At 29.8% G+C, this 20,084-nt stretch overlaps 5 protein-coding genes across 7 annotated transcripts; 1 reads left to right on the forward strand and 4 right to left on the reverse strand.

Moving 5' to 3' along the window:
* Positions 1 to 2: 2 nt before the first annotated feature.
* On the reverse strand, positions 3 to 4,104 carry LOC140669234 (serine/threonine-protein phosphatase PP1-gamma catalytic subunit B). Its single transcript, XM_072898879.1, has 5 exons — positions 3,865 to 4,104; positions 2,620 to 2,751; positions 2,261 to 2,491; positions 1,839 to 2,167; positions 3 to 1,751 (listed from the first exon to the last, which is right to left on the reverse strand). The coding sequence occupies exons 1-5, from the start codon at positions 3,917 to 3,919 to the stop codon at positions 1,512 to 1,514; spliced, it is 987 nt and encodes a 328-aa protein (XP_072754980.1). The 5' UTR covers positions 3,920 to 4,104; the 3' UTR covers positions 3 to 1,511.
* A 188-nt stretch (positions 4,105 to 4,292) lies between these two features.
* On the forward strand, positions 4,293 to 6,825 carry LOC140669235 (ran-specific GTPase-activating protein). The gene is made up of 4 exons (XM_072898880.1): positions 4,293 to 4,529; positions 4,877 to 5,034; positions 5,098 to 5,384; positions 5,504 to 6,825. Exons 1-4 carry the CDS (start codon positions 4,515 to 4,517, stop codon positions 5,836 to 5,838), a joined length of 795 nt encoding a protein of 264 aa, XP_072754981.1. The 5' UTR covers positions 4,293 to 4,514; the 3' UTR covers positions 5,839 to 6,825.
* Wbl (endoplasmic reticulum protein 29-like protein wbl) lies at positions 6,540 to 10,082 on the reverse strand. Of its 3 annotated transcripts, none has more exons than XM_072898882.1 (4): positions 9,942 to 10,082; positions 9,581 to 9,811; positions 7,707 to 8,105; positions 6,540 to 7,273 (listed from the first exon to the last, which is right to left on the reverse strand). In XM_072898882.1, the coding sequence occupies exons 2-4, from the start codon at positions 9,689 to 9,691 to the stop codon at positions 7,034 to 7,036; spliced, it is 750 nt and encodes a 249-aa protein (XP_072754983.1). In that variant the 5' UTR covers positions 9,692 to 9,811; positions 9,942 to 10,082; the 3' UTR covers positions 6,540 to 7,033. The 3 variants fall into 3 exon arrangements, with proteins under 3 accessions (XP_072754983.1, XP_072754982.1, XP_072754984.1); XM_072898881.1 differs by having other exon boundaries at positions 9,880 to 10,012; XM_072898883.1 differs by lacking the exons at positions 9,581 to 9,811; positions 9,942 to 10,082 and adding an exon at positions 8,193 to 8,321.
* Positions 10,083 to 10,718: 636 nt separating this feature from the next.
* On the reverse strand, positions 10,719 to 13,191 carry Rbbp5 (retinoblastoma binding protein 5). The gene is made up of 7 exons (XM_072899162.1): positions 13,075 to 13,191; positions 12,767 to 12,792; positions 12,509 to 12,681; positions 12,079 to 12,307; positions 11,528 to 11,983; positions 11,011 to 11,419; positions 10,719 to 10,936 (listed from the first exon to the last, which is right to left on the reverse strand). The coding sequence occupies exons 1-7, from the start codon at positions 13,091 to 13,093 to the stop codon at positions 10,851 to 10,853; spliced, it is 1,398 nt and encodes a 465-aa protein (XP_072755263.1). The 5' UTR covers positions 13,094 to 13,191; the 3' UTR covers positions 10,719 to 10,850.
* A 619-nt stretch (positions 13,192 to 13,810) lies between these two features.
* On the reverse strand, positions 13,811 to 18,687 carry LOC140669669 (uncharacterized). Its single transcript, XM_072899699.1, has 11 exons — positions 18,458 to 18,687; positions 18,266 to 18,342; positions 17,631 to 17,973; positions 17,163 to 17,392; positions 17,060 to 17,111; positions 16,534 to 16,816; positions 16,047 to 16,212; positions 15,515 to 15,654; positions 14,814 to 15,141; positions 14,359 to 14,546; positions 13,811 to 13,903 (listed from the first exon to the last, which is right to left on the reverse strand). Exons 1-11 carry the CDS (start codon positions 18,549 to 18,551, stop codon positions 13,840 to 13,842), a joined length of 1,965 nt encoding a protein of 654 aa, XP_072755800.1. The 5' UTR covers positions 18,552 to 18,687; the 3' UTR covers positions 13,811 to 13,839.
* Between the last annotated feature and the right edge of the window lie 1,397 nt (positions 18,688 to 20,084).

Raw genomic sequence — 20,084 nt, forward strand, 5'->3', positions numbered from 1 at the left:
GATGATTTTATGTGAATTTTATTTATAAAAAGAAATTAATGTGTGTACAAGTATGAAGAGAGGAGATTAAACATGATCGGTCTCAAGATCCCATAAGATCCTCACGTCGTGGTTTTTTTTTCGTAGATGCTTTTTTTTTTTTTTTTTACTATAATATCAAGAATGAATCTGTGCTCTGTACATTGGCTAATGAAAAAGTTGAAAATAGGGATGCATGTGGAGAAACTAAATAAAATGAATGTAGAAAGCGAGGCAGATGCATAATGCTAATAATGGTAATGATTCGATTCAGGACTGTCTCGATCGAAAAGATGGAGAACCCTCGACCATAAAGACATGTTTTCTTTTCGCATTATTTCATAATTAGACGCCTATCAGAGTGATATCAATGTGCGTGTGTTAATTTATTAATCATACGATTAATCCACCGCGTTTACAGATACTATATAGTGTCGTTGATATTAATTAATCCAGAGAAGCCTTACTGTCATAATAATCACAATACAAGTACTTGTTTTCGTTCGTCATGAGACAATAATGTACACATTAAAGGTTCATTAAATGCTTCGACACTTGTTTTTAGAACGAAACTTGTTTCTCTCTTTCTGTCTATCTATCTCTTTCTGTATTTCACAATTCATATATAAATGTATATTTATAAAAGTACGTATGATGTAATAGAAGTCGTTTACAAATTTGTGCAACTTACAGAAGTATCGAGCTATATAAATACCTATTATATTTTAAAAATTGAGAATTAAGTCTAGGCAATCGCTCTAGTTATTACTTGTATATCGATATCTTCATTAACAGCATACTTACATAATGAAGTGAAAGCAGCATGTGTATGTGTGTGTGTGTCTGTGTGTTGCATGTGTGTGACATTGCAATATAATTATATCGATTTTCGTCACAGCGCGAAATAATCGAAAGAGGTCTTATCTTCTTGGCAAATTAGGTGCTGACAACACTAATGAATAAATGTAGATGAAAAATGAAACAAGGTATTACGAGAATGCGAAAGACGAATTATGCTGAAAGTTTTGCTTTCTGCTGCCGTTTTGCTTATTTTTTAACTTGCAATTGTTAAGAATGTTGTTGGCAACCACGCAATCTTTTTTAATCTTATCATCAATAGATCAGGTTTTCTACTATTTTGTTTTATACAGTAACACATTTAGCTACAAACATACTCTATCACTTACTACTTTCGACAAACTCTGTGAAAAGCAATACCCCTCCGGATTTTCCGATAGATGTATTCCGATTTAACATTACTATTTCTGCAGGCTTCGTAGTCAATCGAAAATAATAATAATAATAATATAATTATAATAATAATTATTATTATAACTCTTCTCTCTCTCGCTCGTTCTCACTCTCTCTCTCGCTCTCTCTTTCACTCTCTTTCACTCTTTCTTACAAGGACGTAACGTCTTAATAGATGGTGGGTCGGGGAATAGCAGTTGTAAATCCTAAGCATCCCATTCGAAAAGACAAGTCTAAGGATTTCACTTCTTCTTATTTTTGTTATTCGCGCCTCGTGGTGGCGTCACCGGCCGTCCCGCGTTCAAACCACCGTAAGTGAATTTTCTCTTATCGGCTGGTTTTAAAATCTGAAAACTGCACATGAGAGTTTCATCCACCGACATCATGGCACCTGCATTGTCAAATTCGCCGCAATAATTCGGAGCTGAGAATAATGTCACCAATTGCCGCTTAGCAAAGAATTCATAACCATCTTCCACCACCTAAACAATATTTTAGATTTTGAATGTATTAAAATCTTACAAAGTTATAAAAAGAGTATATCAAGAGTATATTTAAAATATTTTTACCTGATGAGCACGGCATATAAGATCAAAGTCATGTTTGTGTAAAAATTTGGCAACGACTTCTGCGCCAAATGTGAACGATACACCACGATCGTTTTCGCCCCAGCCCATAGTATCTTTATCAGGATCGGACCATAATAAATCACAGAGCAATCCTTGATCAGGTACATCTGTTGGTCTCATAATACGTCTGATCTGTTCCATGCTCTGCAGATCCGGACTCAGGCCTCCATGACAACAAAATATCTTTTCATCTACTATTGCGGCAACTGGCAGGCAATTGAAGCAATCGGTAAATGTTTTCCACAGTTTAATGTTGTAACGACGTTTACCTAAAATATAATTATATTTGTAGAAGTAGACAAGAGTGAACAAACATGTAAAAAAGATCATGAAGGTATTCTATATTCATAACAGATAATTACACTCATCATAGAATCCATATATCCTATTGATGGATGCACATTCGTGATTTCCTCTCAACAAAAAAAAATTTTCTGGGTACTTGATCTTATAGGCAAGAAGGAGACAGATAGTTTCTAAAGATTGTTTCCCTCTGTCGACATAATCTCCTAAAAAAAGATAGTTGCTCTCGGGGGGAAAACCACCGTACTCAAATAGTCGCAACAAGTCATAGTATTGCCCATGAATATCACCTTGAAAAAGAAAGAAGAGCAAAAAAGTTTTATTATGTCATTAAGTAATGTTAGTATTATTAAACATCTTTCTTTCGCTTGAATTAAAATAATTATTTTTCTTTGACTCGTAACATTTATTTGCTTACCACATATCTTCAATGGTGCTTCGAGCTCTAAAAGAATGGGTTGCGATAGAAAAATTTCACGTGACTTGAGACATAATCCTCTAATCTCTACCTCTGTCAACTGAACATTTTTGCCTGGTCTTGCTCCTCGCACTAAAAAAAACAAGAAAAGATCACGCTTTGAGGACAATAATTTCGATAATCATATTAGAATATTATAAACTGTATTATTCTTATATTTTCTATATCTTTCAATACATGATTATTAAACTCTTCTAATAAAGAAATAAAAAGTAGAAAATAAATAATTAAATATTTAGATATATGAATCATTGGGTGTATTTAGTACAGTAATCGCTCAGTGAGCAGTTGTCTGCAATTGGTATGCACTATTATCTCTATTTAAAATGTAAAAGCTACGCATCATGAGTAACAGCTAAATGAGCATTGAATGCACTCATTATAATAATCAATCAATTCACTATCATGTTTAGTATTCCATTAAAACTTTAAAAGAATATATAAACAACAAATAAACATTTCGTGTATTTTGTGAAATATGAAATAATTATAAATCAATTTATGTTCCACAAAAAACTAGAAAGAAATTCCCTCCATACAACAGAACATAAGTCAATGACTCATGAGGCATTATATAAATGAGAATTTTGTCAGTGAACACACTAGCTTCATCAATTCATTATACTCCTTTTCATGTCTGTTCCCTTATTTTCCAGAGAACGAAACATTTTGGACGCCAGATATAGCTGATAATGCGCTCATAAATAAACTGAACAATCCTCGTTGATCAACGTGAAAGCAAAGTAGAGACCCGATACGCAGCAACAGGATTTCATCGCGTCACGGAGAGACGGACCTCGCCCAGAATCACGGCGAAAGCGAGATGTATATGCGGTTGTCAACCGCGTTTTTTATGTAAACAAACTAAACGCGGGGACGCGGACCAGAATCTACCTAGATGCCATCATCAGTCTCGAGGACATTGCGTAACAAGCAGGGGATAACAAGATTGTGATTCGGGGCGGTGTTTTACCGTGCCCTTGAGAGAGAGAGGAAAGATCGAATCGCGGGCGTCGTCGTGGCATCGTCGAGCGAGCGTAACGGGGAAAAAGATCGCTAGGAGAAGGCGCGAGGATGACGGAACAACCGTACGAGCAGCCGAACGACGTTCGTCGCCGCGTTGCGTCGCCATCCCCCCCTTTTTCTTTCTTCCTTGCTGTAGTAGAACGCATCGACCAGTTTTACCTTCCAAGAGCCGAGCTATGATGTTGTCGATGTTCAACTTGTCGGTCTCAGCCATCGGGCCGGAGTCTGGGGCGCGTCCCGGGCTTCACACGGAGCACCTTATCACGAGGATGACGGTCGATCCGCTTGGATTTCTTCGCTTGCGTGTCGCACGACACTCGGAATCGCGCTCTCGCGGCTCCAACGTACAAGGTACCTCGCAATGGCCGCCCGGATAACCGCGCACTCCACTCCCTTTCACCTCTCTCTCCCTTCCCTTCCTCCGTTTCTCACCGCCTTTCCCCTTTCGCAGCCACGCCGAGAGACCCGAGACCGAGACGAGAGCTCGCTCGCGCTCGCCTTTCGATTACTCGAGCATGCGCGTCTAGTAGTTCTGTCTCTTTTTTTTTTTTTTATTTCTTTTTTTTTTTTTTTTTTGACGCGTATATGCGTTGCCATACTTACCGTTCGGCGCTGCCAATTGTAACGAGATTGTGAGTGCACCCGGGGACAGTGATTCCGAATAGAATAGGATACGTATTACGCAGGCGTGAAAAGATTCCACGGAGATTTGGGATCAACGATTTTTTTTATACATCACAAAACATTACCACTCGGTAAATTGCGACGATTGTTGGTTTCTGTGCGTTTCTAGCCGACGCCGATAAAAGATGCCGGAAAACGTGGTACATATATTTTTGATGCAATTTTCTTTTCTCTTTCATGTTTTTTTTCTTTTTTTTTAATTAAATTAATATGTTGATCTTAATTGATTTATTACCGATCAAGATTACGTCGCGAGAGATAGGTTATGTGTTTGCGTCATTTTTCCGAGATGGAGTATGAAATGCATGAAAAGGCGAAATCTTCTTTTCAATAGCATGATTTGTTTTATTTTGATTTCAATTTTCATGCATATTTAGATATATGTTTATCTGGTTTTAAATTCTAAATCTTATATTTTGTAATTGACTTATTTCGTTGAAGTTAGAATTTTTTAAAAGTTTTTTTTGTTTTTTGTGTTTTTTTTAAGCTAAACGGCGATCATATTGATGTGAAAGGTGCTAACTGTGAGTCCCAGGACAATGATGAAGAAAACACTGAAACTGATGTGCATTTTGAACCTATAGTTTCTTTACCTTTAATAGAAGTGTCTAACAATGAGGAAGATGAGATAGAGATGTTAAAACTGTAAGAATATTTATTTTACATAATAGATTTACAGAATATATATATTTTTTTTGTTATTTTCAGGCGAGCAAAATTATACCGTTATGATACATCGAATATTCCAGCAGAATGGAAGGAACGTGGTACAGGAGAAGTCAAATTGCTAAGGCACAAAACAAAAAACACAGTTAGAGTAGTTATGCGCAGAGACAAAACTCTTAAGATCTGTGCTAACCATTTTGTGACTCCATGGATGGAACTAAAACCAAATTGTGGCAGTGATAGGGCATGGGTCTGGAGTGTACTTGCTGATTTTGCAGACGAACAACTCAAGCCAGAATTGCTCGCAATACGTTTTGCAAATGTCGAAAGTAAGTTTTAAATAGATAATAACATTAAAAATCTTGTTTTTATGAAAAGTACACAATATGATAAATATGAGAAAAAGAACATTATAGAATTTTCTCGCATGATTTTATTAACTTGCTAGATGCGTCAATGTGGAAAGAAGCATTTGAAAAAGCTAAGAAGATTGTAGGATCTGAATGTGAGATTTATGCTGGCAAAAACAATCCAGAACAAAAGCATGTTGAAAGCGATAGTGAATCCAGCAGCGATGTAAGTTATGACGAAAGTACTGATAACGAAGACCAAACAAAGTTACCCACACAGACTGGAGAATCTGCCGCGATTTCTGACCAGAGAGAAGTCGAGAAAGTACCGTCGATGTCGGCAGAAAAGAAAGATGTACTAACGACAAATGAGGAGAAAATAATCAGTAAAATAACAAAGTTAAAAGTGAAAGACGAAGGTGAGAAAAAGTAATTAATAATATATATATGTATATATATATATATATATATATATATGTGTATATATATATATATATATATATATAGATATATATATATATATATACACATATATCCGGAGACACGAATAACACAGAGTTTATTATCAAATGTCACATTCCGATTTTATGCACACAGATGTGCATACCACATGCCATTAAAGTTTCATTATTTGAGTATTGATAAATATGTAGGTACATTTTTTAGCAATAATATATACGTTATAGAAAAACTGAATAAATTTCCAAGTTACGCGAATAAAACTATTTATACGAATGTTACATACATTATATCTGTGATTTTTTTAAACTGAGAGTAAATTGATACAAAATTGCATTTGTACTGGAAAGAATGTATGTGAGAGAACGTGTGTGTCTGTTGAGGAAGAAGAAATGAATAAATACAACAATTGTATGAACAGAAAATCTCCTGAATTTTATTTATTTTTTAATTCAAGAAGATGATCTATGCATTATATCACATTTTTTGATAGTTGATGATACCATGTCTGTCTTAAGAATATAAAATCAAACTATATTGAAAGAAGTTACAAGTATATCATATAATAATATAAAATCAACTTGTTACATACTTTACAATTACAATATAATATTTTAATCTACAATTTTTGACAATAACATTTCCTTCTTGGAAAATATTTCCAATAAATTTTAAACATTTGCTATTTCTTTACATGTAACAAAGAAGTTAAGCAATAATCTTTATTTAAATGTTGACTTACTGACGGATAGACAGGTATATTTCTGGATGTAAAAAATCTATTTTAATATTTATCGCCTAGTTTGTTTTGTATTTGTGTCACATGTTTATAAAGGAACAAAGTACAACAAACAAACGATCATATGAATAGCAAATAGTCTTATTGCAAAACTCAAATATTGTACTGCAAAAAGTATGCAGTCGATCAAGAAATGCTTCATCACAGAGAGAAATTCAATAAGGAATGAAACAATACTAATATTTGAAACAATAGTAAATATATGAAACAATAGTAATATTTTGAAGTGTCCAAATGTACTCATTTTAACATTTATATAAAATTTGACGAAACAAAATAATTCATTACAAAACAAATAATCGATATTTGAATTAAAACTCAATTATTAAATAACATTTGGACAATTATTATTGAATTTTATTATAGTTTTCTACAGTTCATCCCTAGCTGAGAAAGACTGTAGAATGTTTCGTCTCTCTTCCATCGAACGTTTCTTTTGATTAGATAATTTTCCTCTGTAAAGAAGTCCCTGTACTCGTGTCTCTTCCGTTTGTACAAATATATCTCCCCGTTCCAAGATCTTTTCCATAGTCTTTACGTAAATCTTAGCAGCCTCCCGTTGCTCTTCTGGCAAAGTCTCTTCGAAGATTCTTGCCTTCTTTAATATTTCCTAAGAAAAAGAATAGAACATTCTTTTTAAAGAGAAAATTTAATAATATTACAAATAAATGTGTAAGTATTTTTTGTTCAAGCATTATATATTTATGAAGCTGACATTTTAGCAAAATTAAATAAAACATATAAAAGAATTTAGCTTCTTTATTAATTTAATGTTTTATTTCCGATTTTATTGCTTCATTTGTTTAATTAAAAGCAGTGATTGTTCTATATTAAATTTATAAATACAGTGACATAAAAAAAATTAAAAAATACAAAGAATAAAAAAATCTTTTTTAATGCAATGTAATTGCTCCCTGTTCGTAACATAAAAAAAATATTTCTAAATTTTTTATTTTTCGAAAAATGGTACCTTGTTCATCTAATATTTCAATTTATATAAATATTTCAGATTATATTTTCTCATTTTATTAGCACTAAATTACCTGTCTTTCTTGTTCGTTCGCGGCTTTGAATTCCTCGGCTAATTTATCTAACCGTTCCACACATCCTGGCAGACCTAGGTATACTCTCGACTTGGATCTGACGAATCGCTTCAAGTATTCACCGGTGAAATCGGAATCTTTCTCAGGAATAAATCTGATCGGTTCCGATTTACCTTGGACGAATAGTAAAACTACCGGAAAGTCTTCCTTCTTGATATTATAGCGTTGCGCCAGATCGGAATTGTCCTTGTTACCAAAGTCCTTGACGCCTACCGTGGCTATCAGGAGATCTTGCGAATCCTTGGTATCAGCTGCTACCGTCGCATATTGCTCGTGTTTACCACCATATGGAAATGCGACGTCAAATTTAACGAGTACAGCCTTGAATCTAGGGATCACCTGCAATAATAAAAAAAAAAGTTTTCTATGAACGGTTTAAAAAAAATATCCTTAATTGAAAAATCCTGTATTAAGAAAGTTACGAACAAATACGCTAATAATTGAAACCCTTTTAACTGTTTCATACTCGCGTAGAGAATCGGAAAAATGCATGAAGTGTACTTTTTGAATGCGAATATTAATTGATTATTTTATTATATATATTTTTCTTTTTTTTAAATAATAAACTATCCTGGTATACCCAATACATTTACGGTACGTTTGAAAGTGTACACGTAAAAGCGTAGCGATAGTATTATCGCCTATAATGGCCTATTCTTATTTTAATAGTTGCAAATGCAGTCACGATATTATTATTCACGATAGATTATTATAAACATATTACGTTCTACGGAAAGCGCTTTTATTTAAATTTGTTCTGTTTAAAAAAAATTAATTATTCATCATCAATTTTAATCAATTAAATAGTCAATAGAGTTATTACCGTCTATGCTATGAAAACATCACTATTATAAATATTTCAAGCGATTATTTAAATAAGACATATACCTAGTCGATTTTTTAACAAAATTATAAATTATAATTAGATGTTTTGTTTTTATTGTTTTATAATCTCATTGAACTCTATATATAGATCTCTCTATATATATCACACACATATATATATATATATATATATATATATATATATATATATATATAAGTTTAAGATTGGATATTTTATTTCATATATATATATATATTTTATTTCATATATATATATATATACATATATATATATATATATATACATATATATATATATATATATATACATATATATATATATATATATATATACATATATGAAATAAAATATCTGATCTTAAACTTGTCAGAAAAATTTTGGCTTCTTTGATTATAATTGTATATCTGTGATATATTCATTATAATTTGAATATTTATAATTATAGGATAAATTCTATTCTTTTAAAGAAATATAATTTAATCGATTCGAATAGAATCGATTTTATTATGAATAAATAATGCATATGAATCAAAGTATACAACTTGCCAACGTGGCTGATGGTAACTATAGTAACTTTAAAGCTAAGCGCAGTAAAAATCGATTGAATATTTCTTCATTATTTTTTAAAAATTGCAAAGAAAATACAGATACTTTTTCTCTCTTTTCATTAAATTATATGTTGTAGAGTTATAAAATAAAAGTAGTTTTCACGTAACGATAATTTCGTAATTTCTACATTGATTTTTTTTATCACCTAAAGTCAAGTTGATAAACAACATTTTTTATTTTATTTACAGCACGTATATATATAAAAATCTCGTATATAAAAACGAAATATATTTTAGGTACTAATTTAGTATATTTTATTATATGTTGTTTTTATATTAAGGGTCTAGCGAGGCACGATTTTTATATTACTCAGCATCGAAAATTATCGATCATACTTGTCACGCTTTTTTTTCCATACCTTGTTGAACGAATAGGAATCCAAAGGCACGCATCCCTTACAATCTTCACCAGTAGTAACATGCGAAGCGATGACGATGACAAGTATAAACACGAGGCTCGATTGAATCATGATCTGTAAGAATTTTGCCGTTCGCGTGACTTCACGTGCCTCTGTTCAATGTCAATCAACTGTCCTAGTCCTTCGAGTTTGCCGAAACGAACTGCACTGTCCTCTTCGCACTTCGCGCACCTGTAAATGACATTTGTGAAACGCGCGCATGTAGTATGTGACGGGAAAACACGGCGACAAATGTTAACCGTTCAATGACCGATCTTGCACCGGTTGGTTAGTGTCTGGTCGAACTCGTCTAATTATCTACCTGCATGTGCTAATCGAAGAGAATCAGATCAGGTAGAATAGAAGATATGATAAAAACGTACATACAGTCGACTTCCTCTATTCTAAAATTCTATATTCTAAATTTTTCTCTATTCTTAACCAGCTGTTTTCCTTCAAAATTGAATTCTCTATAAGCTGTTCTCCCGCATTCGCCACGTGATTACATGAAAATCATGTTGCGAGTAAGAAAGAGAATGAGACAGAACTAGGACATCTTTATTTGCGCATATATATATATATATATATATATATATATATATATATATATATATATATATATATATATATATATATATATATATATATAATAGAATAGGAAAGTTTTAATAAGGGAAATCGCAAAAGATCTTAATAATAGAGACAATATTCGATCCTGATAATCTTAGAATAGAGGAAATTTATCCTTACATTTTTTTTCTCATAGTGCCATCTTGTAAATTGGCCAAACAAATATCTTACTCCCGTATTCGCGAATTTGAATATATTAAATTGAAGAAAGTTAAGAAAAAAATAATAAAATAATACATTTTTTTTAAATAGATTCAAAGTTAAGACAAAATTATTTATATCGTTACTTGTAGTTTTATTATTTTAAAAAGTAATATGCTTGACTTTAGGTGATAAAAAAAATCAATGTAGAAATTACGAAATTATTGTTACGTGAAAACTACTTTTATTTTATAACTCTACAACATATAATTTAATGAAAAGAGAGAAAAAGTATGTGTAAAATTATTGTAAAATTATACAAATTATATTTGCACACATTCATTCATTCATTTGTAATCAACTTTACATTTGTCGTACAATCTTATAATTCATCAAAACAGTCTATATACTTTTTACTATAAATATTCAATTTTTAATTATCAATATCTTATATACTAAATTATTTTCCTTTCTTGTGTTCTAATCTTGGTCTTCCCTTCTTCGTGGTTGGCTTATCCTTCCCTTTGTTTAGCAAAGGATGAGTTTCTATAAATTATATCAGTATCAAATTATGAATCATGATTGTTTCTAAACATAAATATCCTATGTTAACACCTTACCATCAATTGGTGCTCCCTGTAAATCTATGTCGTGAGAACGATGTTTCTTTATTGGCACTTCGTGTGGTGTCACTTGATTATCTTCAGAATCTTCCACATCTGGAGATATAGGTAGAAACTGAAGAGAACCAATATCTTCAGTTTCCTCATCAGAGCTACAAAATGCAGCAACTCTATCAATTGATGCGACATCAACCTCTATTTCTTCATCCTGAGCCTCCTCACCCTGTACCACAGACTTATCTTCGTCGCTCAAATCAAATTCGCTTTCTCTTTCCTCATATTCAACATTTTCATCCAGTTCCTTGAAATCTGGTGCAAACGCAGACCAATTCTCCACCTGATTTTGTGCCCAAATAGAAACTACACCTGATGATATGGATGCAATTATTGGTCTCACTGGATGCCACTATCATAGAAAAAGAATAGCACATTGTATTATAAACATTTGTTGTATCGTATTTTAGTTAAAGATTTAAGAAAAAAATTATGATAAGTGTAAACTCAATTTTCTTACCACAACATCGAGTAAAAGCTCGCCCTTAGTCCCATGTAAAATTTTCACCAAATTTCCAATACTTTTCTCCCACACATACAACGCATGTTGTCTCGCCGATCCAGCACACACATATTCTCCATCACCCGAAAAGCAACATTTTTTCCACATTGTTTTATTTACAAGATCTTGCAATTTTTGAATCGGCTCAGGTTCACCATCTTTGCCACATGCTAATATTTCGGTGCTGTCATATACACGTATTACTCTATCTGATGTATTAACTAGAAAACAGGAACCTCGTCGTGCAAATTCTATACTTTTCACTGCTGTATTACTAGCTGTACCCTGTGTTATTTTGTAAGAAGCTTTTACGGTCAATGTCTCAGCATCTAAAACTAAGACTCTACCACGAGCATTTCCTGTGTATACATAATCTCCGCGTCTATCAAATGATGCTACTATGTTTAAATCACTCTAAAATTAAAGTAACATTATTTCTACCAACGTTATTTTCGTTTTCAAGTATGTGTAAAGAATTATTAGGATATTTTTCATTAAACAATACATACATCTTCATCAAGCGGTATAACTCTATGGGTTCCTTCAACATCAACCATAACAGCGGCATGGCGCATTGGGCATACTAAAAATTTGTTCAGATTTCTTGGATGAAACTGCACTTTCAATATTGGAGAAGGAAATCTGTATTTTTGATCACATTCCCCTGATAGAACATCCCATATACATACATTATTATCTGTAGAAGCACTTAATAACTTATGACCATTTCTAGACCAACTAAAAAAATATAATAAATTTAGTATATTTCAACATTTAATTTACTTAAAATATATAATTTTTTTTATATTTCTTTTGAAACTCAATCAATTTTTTATTATTACTAATTTTTCATATACTCTCACAAATAATTGTCTCTTAATCACTTTATATATCAAAATTGCTTTATTCTTATTTTTATAAACTGTATATACGACTCACCTCAATGAACAAACAGGATGTACATGGGCACTAATAATCTTAGCTATACCACGAGTCAAAAAATCCCAAATTACAATTCTTCCATCATTACATCCAACGGCAAGTAATGTCCCTCTCTTATTAAACGTACATGTTACAGCAAGAGATATACAATCTAATGTACCATCAAATTCCTAAAAAAGTAATTATTAAAAATACGATGTTAATATTACTCATTATTTCATTAATAAAAGTAAAATTAAAGCGATACACACATACCTCTGGATAGTTTTGTCCAAATGATTCTATGAAAACAAATAGAATCTTATTATAACCTATACTAAAACATATACTAGAATAATAATTAATAGAATTTACAGCTTTACTATATTTTTATTTTTGCTAAAAGTTACAAACAAAATATATAATGAGAAAAAAATAAAAAATACATTGCAAATAAAATTTTATCATTTTTTAAATATTTGTAAATGTAGATCTAAAACAATCGTTTGAACTTTATATATTATTTACCCCTGGTATTTTGTAAAAAAAACCACATCTAATTTAATCATTTTAATTATATTTACCTAATAATTCTAAATTCATTTTGACAATATCAAAATTTATGTTTACTGCTTTGACTACATGTATAACCTGTTATGTCAAAGGTTTACTGTGCACTGACCTGCACGCACAAGCGTCTGTTCGTTTTACTTGCACTTTCTACACTCAGAATTTTTTTTCGATAAAGATATGTATATGAAAAAAAATATATATACTATATAACGAGACTATCAAATTAAATTTAATCTAATTTAGACGAAATGTATTTTTTATATAGTCTCAATTTTAATTGTAATATATTCTATAAACAGAATTGTGTCATAGTCTATATGTTACATGTTTTTAGAAAAGTATAAAATCAATATATATGTGTATAATCCCTATCAGCACCATGTTCAAAAGATGTCCATAAGAGATTCACAGGATATTAAAATATGTTTTAACATTCTATGGATCTCCTATAAACATCTTTTGAACATGTGTGCTGATAGGGATTTAATAAATGCATATATTATATACATATAAATTACATATAATTTTATCTTAATCTAACTTTTATGACAATACAATCTTTAGAATGCATAGTGAAAAGTTTTTCATATCTTATAATTATTATTTTATAATATTTTTGATACATTTTCAATATAAACTTTTTTTAGATAATATATATTTTAGTTAATTAAACTATAATCATTTTTTTGTTTAAATTACTAGGAATAATTTCATGGATATTCACATAGCCATTGATTCTTGCTCACCCTTTTTATTTTCTCATAAAAGAAGGATGATCATTGATGCTGTATTTTATTATCGATGGCACATTTCACTTTTTTATATTGCTCCAATATATATCTGAAAAATATATTATATCTCTTAATAAAAGTTAATATTATTATATAATTTATAATTAAATGAATATGAATGTTCTAGTAATTCTACTTTTCAATATATGTTGCATATCATACAATTAAACGATAAAAATTGCAAATATTTTCATAATTTTAAATTAAATATATACAGCCGAATTTCGGTATTACTCTCAGATTTCTTTATAATTAAAACTCATTTTATACTTATATTAATCTCAATAATTCGTCATTTTATACTGTTTTCTTAAATTATTATATTTAATTTACTACATTTTAAAATTGTTAAAAAAACGAATGGAAAGCAGAATGCGCACTAACATTTTCATTCCATGTGTCATTAAAATAAGAATGGAAATTAGATGAATGAAAATTTTGGAACAAAGAAAATGTTTTCTTAGAATATATAGAAAAACTGTCAGATTATAGATTGATGTTTACGTTTGCGCTGCACATTCGCCTATCCAGTCAGACGCATCGATCATCATATAGAATAATCGTTCTAAATATTTACTAATGCACAGTATAGTTGCATTTTCCGAGTGATGTTGAAGCAATGGATGATATACATCACGTAGAGTCATGTTATTGCTGCAACTTTCAATTTCTTTACCAAATATCTTCCACACCTAAAAAATGCACACATATCTGCGTTAATCATTGCATAATTAATTAAATATGTTATAATTGCATTATATACACACATATATATATATATATATATATATATATATATATATATATACACACACACATATATAATTTTATTATTTTTATTATTGTCTACATTAAATATTTATTATATTATTATATATTTATTTGCATTTTATTGTAGAACAGAAAAAAGTTTTGCAACTTATCTTTATTTTTTCTTGTATAAGAAATTTTATTCTCACCTGTACCCATTTTGTTGATAATGTATCTCGCAAGGATGCTCTGTATTTAAAGCGTTGCAAAGCATAAATAGCCTCGATACCTTCTTCGATGGTTAGGACTTCTTCAAATATTCGATCAATCAGACTTACAACCATATTCTCCAACTCTGTCACAGAATCCCTAAACTTTTGCATGTCTTTTAGCCATGTGGAATTCGTAACATCTAGAATGTTATCACGAACTAGTTTGATTTCCTCGAGATTCTCGTAAAATAAATTCTCTATTCGGCGACAATAATCCTCGTGTTCAGTACCCTTTGCACCACCAATCATTCCTGCTTTATTACGTCTACAAAAATTATTTATATATATTGACATTTATTTTTATGATTATATCTAATTATTTATAATTATAATTAAATTATTTATATTTTCTCTAACTATATTCTTTATTGAAAATAAATATAAAATAAAAAACATCAAAGATCTGTGATATAAAAATATTTTTTTACATTTTTAGTATTCATATATTTTCTTGTGAAAAATTGAAAAGAATGTAATTGTGCTAACATTTTGTTAGATATATTAAGAAGTAATTTATAAAGTTTTAATATTATATTCTTTTTAAAATTTTCTACATCATAGTTAAAATTGTAGAAATTTTTAGTCTAAAATATTATAAAAAATATATATATAGAATACTTTATTTTTTTATGTTCTACCTTCCAAGCACGATTAAAGCATTGCATATCTCAATAACATCGTAACATCTTTGCGTAAACGTGTCGATGCATTTAAATACTAATTGTTCGTTTATTTGCCAATCCTTATTCGATTCAATGTGTGGAGTTATGCTCGTGACCTGTAACCGATTTTTCAAAAATGAATAAATGATTCTAAGATGAATAAATTATCATATTTTATAAGAATTATGACCGACTTTACTAATTCTCCACAAATTATATCGTCCATTAAATTTACAAAAGTTCTTTAAGTACAACTTTTCTGGTTTCAACTAATTTTGAAATAATATTAAGTTTTTGGAATATTTCATATTTAATCGATAATATAACTGTTTTGATAATGAGAAAAATATAATTCACATAGACACACACACTCTCTCTCTCTCTCTCTCCCCCCCCCCCTCCCTCTCTCTGTTTTCAGATTTTGGTAATTTTAAATTTGTTAACACAAATATTTGTGGAAGCTCTTAGTAGAATTGGCCATTAACACATAATAATTAGATTTGAATACTTTATTGTATACGATTCTGTATGTTTCACAACAAGAGATACATTTCTGAAGTATGTTTATTCCATTTTCCGCATCACCTTCTAATATTGCTTGTAAATCGACATGCTTCTTACATTGTTGAACTATTTGAGTGCTTATGGCCTCACAAAGCATCTCTATGTTGTGCCTATAAAGAAACATAATTCTTTTTCATAGATCAATTTTTTTAATTATGTATATTTCCCTTCTTTACAATATTCTCTGATGAAATAATTAAGAGTCTAAATACTTCTAAATATAGTAGTATCGATAAGATATATCATTTAATAAATAATATTCTAGTTGATTATTTATTACTTATTTAATAAACATATTTTAAGAACTATATTTAGAAGTATTTAGACTCTCAATTATTTCATCAGAAAATATTGTAAAGAAGGGAAATCTACATAATTAAAAAAATTAATATATCAATAAAATATATGTGTATTTTAAAAAGTCACCATACGATGTATTATAAAACGGAGATTCCGTCCAGATAAACAGTATCAAGAGCAATATTTTTGTCATAGGCGCTTCGATTTCATTTGGGCATTTCAGATCATTACAGGCCTTTGACAAGACGTTCAGATATGCCACATTGGATGCAGCTTGTTCTAATCCTTCGTGGAGCTGTATTGTTAAAAGTTGAAAAGAATCCACGCTCGGCGAATGAACGTTTTCTAACAGACATAATATTGATTGAATTTCCTCACTTGAAAGTTGATCATGCAAACAGCATAAATTAAAATCTGCAAATAAAATGTTTTAGATGTTATCTCAGAGTATAAAGATTTTAATCAGTAAACTTTTAATTAATTAAATATTTAGTGAGAAAACAATACAAAATAATTTTCTCTTTTTTGAAACAGATAATTTTGTTTTTTCTCTTATTTTTTAAATAATAGAAATTTGAAACAATAATCACTTATATATACAATTTAATATATAAAATGTATATGTAAAATGGATTAATATCTATATTTGAAACTAACATATAGCTGTCCAATGTTGCAGTTCGTCAAAGATGATTCCTTTAGGTGTGTTCTTGGACGTGTTTGTTAATGGTTCTCGAATTTGTTTAATCCAATATCATACAATCCCTTCAAATCTATCTATCTGTGCCTTTTCCGATTCTCGTATTTCATTAGAAACATAATGCTCATCTTTCTCGGATAAATCCGGCTTCTCGTTTCTCGACGGTGCTGTGATATCAGGCAGATCTTCTCGAGGCACATAAAGCTTAGTCAAACCCAATGGTTTGTAAACCCGTTCGGTTAAACACATTAGAAAATTGTGCAAATTGAAGAACAGATTATTTCTGATAACTACTTCAGTTAAAAAAATATTCTTGTTGCTTGATAATTACTGTTAATTGAAACAAGCAATTAAATAATGTTGAAATACAGTCTGTATTCTCATAATTTGAAAAATTAATAATTTTAATTGTATAATGATAAATATTTATTAATTTAATTTTATATTAAAATTATTAAAATAATTAAAATTGTTATTTTCAAATTTTGCGATTATAATAATCGGATTAAATGTTATATAGAAGGATACTCTCTGGCCACTCGTCGCCGTTGAGTGCAGCAGGTGCGTACATATTTTCCATTGCTTTTAATACGCACATCATCGCGTTACGGTTAATGCTACCGAAAATAACTGTGGCATGAAAGTTATCGACGGTAAATACGTGCCAAGGTGTTCTCAAGAAATACATAAATTCAGTTTGATCATCTTTTGGAACACTTAATTGTACTCTCAACATATCCATCTCAAAATATATACTCAATAATGGGCAGACTGGATTTTCGAAGTACTCGCGAATAACCGTATGGCAATCCTCCTTCCAATCAGAATCCTTGATCGAAGAAAGTATCGTAAGATCTTTTACATACTGTACCTGGAATAATGCATTGAATGTAATATTAGTAAAATACTCTAATAAGCATTTATGAGAAAAATTTAATTAATTTATAATAAAATTTAAGATAAATTTTAAAATAAAAGAGAATAAAATACAAATATAAAAAATAAAAAATCAAGAGTAGCAAAAGATATCATGGTGTGATGTAAAGTCAAATTCTTTTACCCAAACGTAAAATTTATGTTTAACAATATATTAAAATTTATATTTGTTTAAGCAATAAAAAAGAAATATAAAAACATGTAATAAGTTTAAGGAAATAACTCACTAGATTATTTAAATCCTGTTCATCAAAGACTGGCTTGACCGGTTCAGAAAGAAGTTCCTCTTCGGTTTCCGAACTTTCTGAAACATCGTAAATATGCACAGTCATCCATGTGATTATTTTTTTCATTTAATTAATCCATTGATTTGATGGACATGCCAAAAAATCCAAAAAATCGAGTTTGAAGAAAAGTACCTTGGTGACCAAAATCTTCTTCGTCTGTGTCCATGTCCAAGAATTCTCGATGGGGATCATTCGATGATTTTTCCGCTTTCTTCGTTTTCTCCATCTTTCAATTTCTATTGTTTAACGTATGAAAAACAATAACACGAGATTGAGATTATGTTATTAACAATAATGATAAATATCTATTATTGGAAAAGCGAGCAACGAAAACGAATGTAACGAATCAACACTTCACCCCCTCCTCCGGGACAGTGGCGCTAACTGGATCCATTTTATGGATCAATGGAACTACATGGCTAGATCTATTTTCAGTGCCATGGTAAAACGATCGATTGGTTCGAGTCTGTGCTAGATCCACAATTGTGGATCTCAAAAGTATATGAAACATTATGGATTTATTAGTGTGATTGTTATTATATATTATTAATTGCGCGTAATCTTTTTCACTTTAATATATATAACAGAGGACTATTTAAAGATATATATACATATAATTATAAATAATTTTATTAAAAGTATTGAAAATTTATTATATATTTTATCTATATTTATATTAGAATATATATAAATATATATTATTTATTTATATTTTAACATATAAATTATATTTTATTTACTATAACATACATCAAAGTGAAAAAAGATATCTTTATATATATACAATATATATTGCCGGTATATTACATAATATGCACGCGCAGTCACAATAATAAAATGTTTTGACTTTTGAGATACACAATTATGGATATAGCAACGACACGATCAATCGGTCGTTTTATAATGCATTAAAGATTCTACATCAATGATTTCAATTATATATATATATTAAAAATAAATGACGAAATGATTAAATTTATAACGGAATTGTGCTCGTTATGATTATATTTTGATTTTATTTTAATTATGTTCTATATATTTGTTGCTTTTTTTCGAGAAAGATATGTATTCTAACATTATAATAACTTACTTTTGTAATAAGGTTTCGCTTATTACGACGTTTCCTTTGGAAGAATTAACAGAAATTGTTGCAATAAACCGTTAATATCGAAAATATATTTATACATATGTTATGTATAATATAATTAAAAACGATATCATTATTTTAAAAGAATATCAAAAACTAACGATCCAAACAACACAAAGAGGTCATAAGTTATTAAAGGTGATTGAAATAAAGGACGATACCTGACATTATTTCTAAATAAATAATCTTATGTAAACAACTTCTAAGGTTAACGAATCATGAAGTAAATAATCACAACCAACTGTTAATATATATATTTAAAATTTAAAATAATTTTTCTCAAAAACCACATGCATAAACAACTAAACAAAATTGTATGCTATATTTTTACATTTTTTCATAAGCATTTCTTTCAAATTAGCGGATTGCTTATATACATTAATGCAGTATATCGAAAAGAACTAACGTTTTTTTTACATATTTTTAATAAACTTGGAACTGATTTTTTTTAATTTAACGAGATGTCTATATTGTTCAAATAATCAAATTTAATTACAAGTAAAAACCTTTTGATAAATTAAGCTTTTAGAAAAAAGAGGAAAATTTGATTTATTCCACAAAATTATGATACCTCACGATACGATTCATACATACTATGATTCTTCTGGTTGA

This window comes from Anoplolepis gracilipes, chromosome 9, assembly GCF_047496725.1.
Source record: "Anoplolepis gracilipes chromosome 9, ASM4749672v1, whole genome shotgun sequence".
Classification (NCBI taxonomy): domain Eukaryota; kingdom Metazoa; phylum Arthropoda; class Insecta; order Hymenoptera; family Formicidae; genus Anoplolepis; species Anoplolepis gracilipes.